Raw genomic sequence first — 11,121 nt, forward strand, 5'->3', positions numbered from 1 at the left:
GTACCTGGCTCCTGAGGTCTCTTTGGCACTTTTCAGACCGTGGGTGTCCTACTTCAGCAGGAAATGGTGCTGGCCTCAAGCCGGATGTCCTACTTTGAGCCTCAAACACTTGCCTGCTCATTGTTCTCTTCATATTCTGCCTATATGCCAGTTACCTTAGTAAAACTAGGAGAAAGCTATGATATATTTTAACAGAGAAGCAATCTTGAATGGCATATAAACTATATAGAATGCCAAAAAGAAAATGAATGTAATGAGGGTTTATAAGATCTACCAAGGTGCTGGTGGCCCATGCCTGTAATCCTACCTACTCAGGAGGCTGAGATCTGAGGATCAGATTCAAAGCCAGCCTGGGCAGACAAGTCTGAGAGACTCAGCTCCAATTAACTGGCAAAAAAAAAGAGTAAAACACAAGACAACAACAACAACAGAAATGGAGCTACAGCTCAAATGGTACAGTACTAGCCTTGAGCAAAGCAAAACAAAACAAAGTCAAAAGCCTGGGACCTGAATTGAAGTCTGGCACACACACACACACCCCCCCCCACACACACACCACGTCCACACACACATAAGAACTATCAAGTGGTAGAACACTTGCCTAGTATGTGTGAGGCCCAGGGCTGAATCCCAGCACTACAAGAAAATTTTTTAAAAATGAGCAAACTTAATCACGGGGATTTTCACAACTATCCATTAAAGTTAGTGATATCTATTCATTGTACAAAGCATAACGTCCCCAGTTCTGTGAAGAGATGAGGCTGAGCAGACAGAAGTGATGAAAAGTAAGGGGCAGGGAGACCTAGTTCCTATGCTTGATCTTCCAGGCTGTAAGGAGACATCATTAGCATAATCCACCCTTCTAGCTTCCTTATTGGTGAGTGAGGATTGCTTAAGCATCGCATCCCAGCCCTTCCTCCAGCTCTCTTCTCCCTTCCTCTTGCAGAGTGTTTTCTTCTGTCCCTCCAGGGACCAGGGACAGACAGAACCTGTGACTTCTGATTCAGGATTGGAAAACAAGCTGGCCCTCACCTCCTCTAACCTCAGTGACAACCTCTCCATTCCCACATCCCTTCCTAGTCCATTGTTTCCAAGTTCACCTCCCAAAAGCATTGCCTGCTTAGGGCTCTGGGTCTCCCCACTGCTTCAGATCTGTTGTCCCTGGAGAACCTGGGACAAGCATGAGTTTCCCAAAAAAGGGCAGAGAAGGGAGAAGGGAGAGCTTGGGCTCTGAATGCCTACTTTCCCATGATAAGTGAGTGAGTGGTTAGGATTTGATTTTTTTTTATTATGCTGTTTACTGAGATTTGAACTCATGGCCTCAAGAGCTCTTGGGCCACAGCTCCATGCCTAGCTTTTTATTGGTTAACTGGTGATAAGAATCTCATAGACTTCTTCTTCTTCTTCTTCTTCTTCTTTTGGTGGGGGAGGGGAAGGTGTTGGGGCTGGCTTTGAACTGTGAGCCTCAGCTCTCAGCTTCCTGAAGTAGGTAGAATTATAGGCATGAACCACCAGTAACTGGTTAGTTTTGCTGCTGGGTTTGGCATTTCTTTATAGGAAGGACAGTTCCTGAAAATAGTCGTCTCCTTCCAATCAACAAACACATCATTAAAATTGTTTGTGCCATGAAAAAATTAGCAAGCTTAGTAACCAATGGCTTGCATTGTGACCATCCAACCTCAGGAATGGTTCACTAAGTAAAATAAACTAGACAATACTCGTATTAACTCTATTCTTTGCGTATCTATTTCTTGGTTTTGATAACTCCTGGAGTTATGTAAGTTGTAACCATCATGAGCCCTCTCTGTACTATTTTTTGCAACATTTTGTGAATTTGTACTTATTTTGAAATAAAAGCTTAAAAAAATATAAAGGCCAGCCACAAAAGCACACCGTATATTCCATTTGTATTATGCGGTAGAACAGGAAGAGCTTTCAGTGTGGTGAAAGAGATCAGAAAACTGGCTCTCTTTGGGGGACAGAGAAGTGGGGATTCCTGGGGAGATGTGGGAGGCAGTTTCTGAGGTAAGATGTATCTTGTGTGCCTTGATGAGGATGTCGGCCAGTCACGTGACAGTGTACTTTTGTCAAACTCCCCAAACAGGCCAGATCTAAGCATTTCACTATATGCCAATTTCTACTCAGTCAAAACTGAAAGAAATCCTCACCTGCTGCCTCCTCTTCAACCCTTCAAAAGAAATATCTCCTTTTTTTGTGGTGTAACTGTTAAGTCTCCAATAATCTTATTTTCCAAAAATTATAAAATCAGAATGAAGGAACAGAACTAGAACCCAGGTAGTAGGAAGATTGGCCTTCCTGAAAACTTTGAGAAACCAAGGGGACCATGACATTGGGATAGAAGGGAGAGTGGGACAAGGACTTGGGTTGGGGTGAGTCTCTAGGTTGATGCTTGAAGGCTTAGAGCCAGAGAAGCAGAACAGGATGAGAGCAAAAAAACTCCAGCCAACCATGCTCTGACACAATGCGCCTAACTTCCAGAATGTTGCCTATTAAAAGCAGGGAGAATTAGATATTTCTATAAGGATTGAATTCAAAACAAGAAACAACACAAAACCTTCCAAGACAATACTTGAGTGATTTCCTCTACGCAATCTCAAGCCATCTGCTATGAAGGAGCTTTCTATCTACATCCATTCCTTCATCTCTATTAGAATCAGTCTAAAAAAACGAAAGCAACACCTCTTACTGCATCTGAGATCTGGACTCTCCAATCTCTCTGGTTCCACAAACACATTCTCCTCCCATCACTTTTCAGCTGTTTGGGCTTGATGATTTAGGATCCTCTAGTACACAATCATCTTGCTGCCACTCTGATCTCATCTGGTCCTTCCTCGTATTGATCCCAATGGCTCCTACTGCCTTGAGGCCACATTCTGCGGCTTGGCGGTTGAGACCCATCATCAAAACGATACCTTCTCCCTCCCTCCCATGACTCCCTACACAATCCCTCTGCTCTGGACAGCATGAGGCCCTCAGCATCTCCCAAGACACTATTTATTCCTAAATTAAATATTCCCTTCCCACCTTGTCAGTCTCCCAAAGCCTACGCAGCCTCCAGCCTCCATCCAGCTGCAAATGCTTTCCATCCCTGAAACTCTAACAGGCAGCTGGAGGAAACAGGATGGTGCTTGCCCTAGCCAGATGTGCAAAGTTATTAGGAGAACCCCAGAAAATGCACCAAAACTATTGAGTTCTCTGAGTTGCTGTCATAAAAGACAGCCCATCATCATACCACATAGTGTGGCCTGTTTGTATGTATGTATGTATGTATGTGTCATAGGGCTTAAACTTAGGGCCTGGGCTTTGTCCCTGAGCTTTTTTTGCTCAAGGCTAGCACTCCACCCTCTTTGAGCCACAGCTCCACTTCTGGTTTTCTGGTGCTTAATTGGAGATCAGAGTCTCACAGCCTTTCCTGCCTGGGCTGGCTTTGAACCTAGCTCCTCAGATCTCAGCCTCCTGAGTAGCAAGGATTACAGGTGTGAGGCATCAGTGCTGGGCTTTTTTTTTTTTTAAATCTTTGTAATGTTCTCTTTCTCTCTGGCTTGAAGATATTGACTAATTCAACCTAAAGTAATTTTTTTTTCATTTTTTCTTTTTTTTGGTTGGTTGTGGGGCTTGAACTCTGGGCCTGGGCACTGTCCCTCAGCTGTTCAGCTTAAGGCTAGCATTCTACCACTTGAGCCACAGTACCACTTCCGGCTTTTTCTGCTTATGTGGTGCTAAAGGAATCAAAACCAGGGCCTCATGCATGCAAGGCAAGCACTCTACCACTGAGCCACCTTAGCCACCACTAATTTTTTTTCTAATTGAACAAGATTGCTTTTTAAAATGTCCTATGGCTGGGACTTAGCAGGTTGGAGGGTATAAACACAGAATTGTGGTTCTGCCCAGGACTTTCTAGTGATACACAGTCCCAAGAACCCTCCAAATCCCTCCTTCCTGTCCTCTCTCCCTTTCCCCCTCCTTTTCATCCTTCATTTCATTCTTTTAGATCTCTCCTTCCCTCCTTTCCCCCCTCCTTCCCTTCCTTCTTTCTTTCCTTCTTCCTTCGTTGTTTTGAGTCTTGCTACATAGCCCAGGCTGGCCTCAAACTCATGATCCTCCTGCTTCAGCCTCCCAAGTGATGGGATTAGAAATGTTCCATCTCAGTTGCAGCAGTTTTTACACTCTTCCCTATACTCTCTTACATTTTAACAGAAATGATAATCATTATGTAATGAGCAATAACCATTGTTAATAAGGAAAAATTTGAATCTGACTCAAAACACTGGCAGCTAGAGAATAGTATTTTCTTAAGTCTTCCTGGCCAAAACATAACACACCAATAGAACTATGCATCATCCATGAACACAAGAGGTTTTTACCATCTTCTTTAAAATAGAGAAAGACCAACATCCAAAATTAATAATCCTCATAAATATTTTTAAGCATCTTGAAGTCCGGGTGTAAATCTAATTCTGAACATTTTTCTAATGGCTTAGAGCACTCTGAATGCTCAATCAATCATCATTAATTGACAAGCACATTTCAAATAGCATGAGTTATTATATCAAGAATGCTATTTTTCTATATACAAATGCTATTAAGAGTAAAATCTCATCTAAAAGAGAAGATGAGAGCCAGAGCAGCTCCAGTGAAAATAATTGAACTATGAAATTTAATCTGTCGTAAAAGCAGTAATAAAACTCCAACACATAACAAGATTTTCCTTCTTGCTCTGGTCATATTAAATGTATCTAGTTTTGTTCCCTGTGTGCCATTTACATGCCCCGGGCCCGCTCTCTCCGGGGTGTCATTTGCTTCTGCTTCTTGTTGTAGGTAGAAGAGTCATAGCCTCAGCTACCAGTCATCTTAGACAATCTTAGGCCATTCTCATTTCAAAACTCTAAGCACTCAACTCTTTTGCAAAGAGTTGCAACTTTTTCATTCAGACTTGCTTTCTTCTTAGGGCAGTGGAAATAGATGTCCGCAAGCTGTGTGAAGGGTTAGCTTGAAAGGGCACATGGGTACCCAAGCACATGCTGGGCAGAGGTGGGACAGTGGCTGCCATCCTTGTTCCTTGACGCTTGGGGCCATTGTTTTGAATGGTAACAGGAGGAGTCATTTTACATAGCTAACTCTGTGTGTGTGTGTGTGTGTGTGTGTGTGTGTGTGTGTGTGTGTGTATGTTGGTACTAGAATCTTGAGCTTAAGGCCTCTTGCTCTTTCTTGGCTTTTTCACTCAAGGCTGACACTTTACCACTTGAGCCACATGTCCACTTCTGGCTTCCTGCTGATTAATTGGTGATAAGAGTCTCAGACTTTTCTGCTCCAACTGGCTTCCAATCATAATTTTCAGATCTCAGCATCAACAGGCATGAGGGATGACATGCAGCTACATGACTAACATTTTTAAGCAAAGCACTTACCTGAACCAACAAGTGGTCCAAATTAGGCACACATGTGCCACATTGCACAGTATGCTCATTCATTTGCTGGATCAGATTCAGCAATATTTCCACAGCACCTTTGCTGATCATTTCATTAAGGAATCTTGGATTTCCAGAAAGGAATTTGATTGTCCCCATGCAGTATAAAAAGGCTTCAGTGTTAGTTCGCAAGTCTTCACTTCTCAGTACCTCCAATAATGATTCTGTCAAAAACATGAATTACTGTGAGTGTCTAAGTTTTCTTCTAATAGCTGGAAGAGAATATATCAGAGTACTTGTATGTGAGCATCAAATATGATTTGGAAAATATGATTGTCCAAAGCTACATGCAAATGATTGTTACAGGTTGCTTAATACACAATTAAGAAAGTAGTCTTTAAATTAAATGCTGTCCTCTGCCTCTTACTGATATTTTCTTACTTTGGTTACAAAAATTTTGAGTTATTAATTTAAATCATTATGGGAGTTTAAGAGTTAAATTTCAACAAACATAAGGGTATATTTGTTGCTATATTAAAGGAAAATAAATCAAGATAGGAACTTAAAAAAAATATCTCATTTGCCATAGAAAGGGATAAATGGAATATGACATTCATCCTTTCCTAAGACAACAACATCCAACTACTAGAATAATCCTGGCAACTCTACTCAGGGTAATAAATAATCTCCTATTAAGTTTATTAATGTCAACATGATTGTTTGTTTTCAGTCTACAATTCTCAATTAGGTGACTCATTAACAGACATAGATTTTAGTACTGCTTGGTCTACTGATTATGAGGAGGAGGAGGAGGAAAAGAGGTTGAGATAATTTATTCTGTAATCAAAAAAAAGGCAAAGTTTTTTTCTTGTGGTGGACACAGAGCAGAAACGTTAACTCACAGCTGTTCATTTAGGTAACTGTGTAAGCATACAAATTATTTAGGGTGTGTCAAGAATTGGTATTCCTTACAATAAGTCTCCATCTATGTTGGCAGCATTTTGATGGCAAACATACAACAGAGCTGTCTCTTACATTTTAGTCATTTCTTGGTCATCAAAATAAAATAATTTTTAAATTATATATATATATATGTATATAGCATGTACACACACACTCTTCTATACTGTCTACTGAAGAAAGGCAGGGAAGATAGGAACTAAGCACTATCCCCTACAGTTTTAGGGTGGTTGGGCAGAAAAGAAATGGGAGTGATAGAGGGTGAGCCATATTTCTTCAAGTATATATTTTTGTCTATTTTTCTGGTATCTTCATCAATGAAGAAATTTGACAATGTCAAAAAGTGACTGCTTTGGACTGGGAAGGTGGCTCAGTGGTAAAGCACTTGCCTTGCATGCTTGAGGCCCTGGGTTCGATTCCTCAGCACCCATAAGCAAAAAAAAAAAAAGCTGGAAGTGGCGCTGTGGCTCAAGTGGTAGAGCACTAGCCTTGAGCTGAAGAGCTGAGGGACAGCATCCAGGCCCAGAGTTCAGGGCCACGACCGGACCCAAAACAAAACAAAACAAAAAAGTAACTGCTTTGTTTTTTTCTAATAGGAAATGCACAGTTGTTGTTGTTTTTTACTATCAATCTGTAAAGCCACTTAATTATTATAAAAGGCACCTGCATGAATTTTAGAAACAAAAACAAAAGAAAACAACAACAAAGCAGCTCGTCACACTGGACTCCACATGAGGCATTAAAGTGAATGGCAGAAACAGAGGAGGATCAAAAGTCATCACTACAGCGTCTGCATTTCACTAGAAAATAAAATATCCCTGCTGTTGATAGCTTTTTCTCTCAAAGTTTTCATCGTGCTCAGGTGCAACATTCACTCTGTAGCGGCACTGCCAAGACTCACCCAGAATGTTGTCGTTGTGAAACAGAGAATCGTTCTTCTCATTCCTACTAATTTTAAATATAAGCTTGCAGATATTAAGCAGATTCTTTCTACTCACTTTAAGCTGCAGAGAAAGAAAACACTTCCATTTCTATCATAGAAGGAATAAAAATATGCCATTAAAAACACATCCTATCAAAAATGCAGCAAATATATTTTTAAGTACAAGTTCTAAAGAAGCAACTTTGAAAGTTTTAGGCTACATATTTGGCAGCTATAATGTCCAGTTAACCCAATTATACTTAGTACAATAACAAGTTTTGTTTTGTTTTTTGGTGGGTCGTGGGGCTTGAACTCTGGGCTTGGGCGCTGTTCCTGTGCTTTTCAGCTCAAGGCTAGGGCTCTACCGTTTGAGCCACAGAGCCACTTCCGGTTTTCTAGTGGTTTTTATTAGAGATAAGAGTTTCACTGAGTTTCCTGCTCCAGCTGGCTTTGAACTGTAATCCTCAGATGTCAGCCTCCTGAGTAGCTAGGATTACAGGCGTGAGCCACCAGCGCCCAGCTAATAACAAGTATTTATTTCTTCAAAATATTCTGTGTTTGGGGTAGGGGGGCAGTTACTGGGGCTTGAACAGTGGGTCTTGCATTCCTCACATGGCTTTTGTGCTTGAGGCTGGGGCTTACCACTTGAGCCATACCTCTACTTCCAGTTTTGGGTTGGTTTTTTTTTTTTTCTGATTAGTTGTAGATAAGAGTCTGTCTGATTTGTCTGCCAGAGATGGTTTCAAACCCAGATTCTCAGGTATCAGTTTCTTGCATAGCTAGGAATACAGGCATGAGCCACTAGCACCTGGTTTCAAAAATGTCTTGTTTTAGGGCTGGAAATGTGGCTTAGATATAGAGTGCTTGCCTTGCATGAATGAAGTCCTGGGTTCGATTCCTCAGTACTACATAAACAGAAAAAGCTGGAAGTGGAGCTGTGGCTCAAATGGTAGAATGCTAGCCTTGAACAAAAGAAGCTCAGAGACAGTGTCCAGGCCCTGAGTTCAAGCCCCAAGACTGGCAAAAAAAAGTTTTAAACATAAAGTTATTAATTATTTTTAGAAGAGCATATGGGAAAAAAAGATCAAAAGCATGTCAGGGAGAAAGGGAATAGGACATTGCTGATTGAATTGAACAGAGTTATTGCTTGAAAACACAAAATTAAAAAAAAATGAGAAAACAAAATTCCAGAGTAAACTGTTTTAGAAAAGAACCCATGGCAGAGATGGGGAGAAAATAACAGTGATATCATGTTCTCCTCTGTCATTTGCATTAAAGAGAAAAGTAACACTTTGATTAGATTATACACACATGTTTATTTTTAAGGCAATTCTGGAGTGCCTTATGATAATTCTTAATGTTTAAAGTTGAAAATTACTTTCTAAGTCATGCAAAAAATCCAAGTAAACACAGAGCAATAAGGAAGTATACTTTCTTTTTCAAGAAAAGCATGACTTGGATGATTAGCTGAATCAATGGTCTAAATTAGCTGAAGTAATAAAATAAATACACAAAAAATTAAAATGTCCAATGTTAGATAAACCACTACATTAAGCACACATTAAGGCACAAAGGCCTATCTTGAGATCCCTAAAGAGAACATCTTTCTCATTACTGTTAGAACAATATTGTTTAAAACATCAGAAAATAAGCTGACCTAAAAGGAAAAGTAAGCTGGAGTGGTGGTAGTCTGCAATCCCAAAGCTCTGGAGCCTGATTCAGGAAGATCATGAGTCTGTGTGTTTGTATATCCTGGGACTTGAACTCGGGGCCTGCATACTGTCCCTGAACTTTTGTGCTCTAGGCTAATACTCTACCACTTGAGCTACAGCTCTACTTCTGGCTTTCTGGTGGTTAATTTCACAGACTTTCCTGCCTAGGATGAGTTGGAACTGTGATCCTCACAAATTAGCCTTTGGAGCAGCTAGGATTACAGGCAAAAGCTACAAGGTTACAAGTTTAAGGCCATATTTAAGCTATATTATGAGACGCCATTAAAAAAATAAACATACAAACCTAAAAATAACCCCTTCTCCCCCAAATCATGTGATCACATGTATGACATGTGATATGCTTCATCCATGAATGATTACAATGACCCAGTGCCCAAGCCTTACGCATCTAGTGAAAACTGGCAAAGAAAATGAAAATGTTTGAGGTCAGCAATACAAGCAAAAACAGAAAAACAAAAGAAAAAAGGGAACAAAGAAAGAAGAAAGAGGGCTGGGAAGGTGGCTCACTGGTAGAGTGTTTGTCTTGCATGCATGAAGCCCTGGGTTTGATTCCTCAGCACCACATAAACAGAAAAGGCCAGAAGTGGCACTGTGGCTCAAGTGGTAGAGCACTAGCTCTTCAGCTCAAGGACAGCGCCCAGTACCAGAGTTCAAGCCCCAAGACCAACCAAAAAAAAAAAAAAAAAGGAGAAGAAGAAGGAAGAAAAAAGGAAGGGAGAGAAAGAAGAATGATAGCCTATGACAGTTTATATTCAAAAGCAATTTTCTGTAACTTGATGTATTGATATCACAGTCTATTGAAAGCTTCTCATAACCTGATGATGAAATTATATGTAAGGACTGTAGACTGAGTCATCCAATTCTGCCCCCTCTTCCTTTTGTCCCCAGGGCTCCCTGTGCCCGCGGGCACTGCCGATCCGCTGCTTCTCCCTTCTCTGCCAGGCCCAGCCTATCACATTCACTGTGTTCCCAGTGGAAGGCAGGATTCCTGACAAAGGTTTGCATGGTAGGGTGCTTTTCTTTTTATGTTAAAAATAAGACTTTATTTGAGTTAAAGCAAGTTTGGCAAAAGTAAGAAAGGTAAGAGAGGTTGACAAAGGGTTTCTAATATTATCTCTCTGTATAATCACAGTTGACATCATGGCTCTTCTGCTTCTGTCTCTGTGTGAAGGCAGCTAATTTTTTTCCCCCTCTGAATATCGTGGTATTCATACCCATACCGGATGATATATGTTCATTCTTCTGAAAATAAAATCTTAATACAGACTGACATATTATTGAAAGATTTCTTTTATGGATATAAAAGTTAAAATTAAGATGGCTTTCTAGAAATCGCCATGTAACCGAAAAATATGAGAAATCAGAACAATGTTCACGGAATGCTTTTAACTATAAATACTTTTAAATGTCTGAATGATAATATTAAATTAGTAGCTAAGCTAACTAATGGCAGAAAAAAAAAGAGACATAGAATCATAAAAACCAAAAGCAACAACAAGGAAAAAATCCTTAAAGTTCCATTTGTCTTTCCTAGTTTTTTTTTTTTTTTTTTTTTACTAGTTCTTAGGCTAGGGTCTTTTCAAAATTTACATAGAACTCCATGACCAAAACCCACCCTAAACAGGATCTTGCCTGGAATGGCTTTGGACATTGAAGAAGTAGATATAAAGTTGGATTTTGATGGTTCTGAAGAGCTCCTGGTTCTGTGGCTAACCATAGGGCCCAGCCTACTTCAGTCTGTACCCTGTAATTTAACCCAGAGCCCTGCCTTGATTTCAACAAGGCAGCTGATGTCCCCCTCAGGGCTTTTCCTCTCATATAGCTTGTTCATCTCACATATCTTTGATGCTAGCAGATTACTTAGGCTTTTGCCCTAAAATAGTTAAATTGTGTTCTGTATATAATTAGCTTGAATGACCAAGGTAATATTTTCTCTGCAAAGCATTTGTGATTTCCTGCCTTGCTCTATCTTTTCTTTCTTTCTTTTTTGACTTGGTGCAGAACAAGATGTCTAGAATCTAGCTGGTAAAGCACAGTCAATTCTTTCTTTTTTTTTCTTTTTTTTTAATTTTATTTT

At 40.2% G+C, this 11,121-nt stretch overlaps 1 protein-coding gene across 1 annotated transcript in view; it reads right to left on the reverse strand.

Annotated features, from left to right (window-relative positions):
* Armc2 (armadillo repeat containing 2) overlaps positions 1–11,121 on the reverse strand; it is a 100,834-nt gene that overhangs the window by 44,237 nt on the left and 45,476 nt on the right. The window contains exons 9-10 of the mRNA XM_013022356.1: positions 7,291–7,393; positions 5,430–5,653 (exon numbers count right to left, since the gene is read on the reverse strand). Coding sequence (XP_012877810.1) covers positions 5,430–5,653; positions 7,291–7,393 — 327 coding nt within the window. The remainder of the gene's footprint in view (positions 1–5,429; positions 5,654–7,290; positions 7,394–11,121) is intronic.

Source organism: Dipodomys ordii, unplaced genomic scaffold (assembly GCF_000151885.1).
Source record: "Dipodomys ordii isolate 6190 unplaced genomic scaffold, Dord_2.0 Scaffold62, whole genome shotgun sequence".
NCBI lineage: Eukaryota > Metazoa > Chordata > Mammalia > Rodentia > Heteromyidae > Dipodomys > Dipodomys ordii.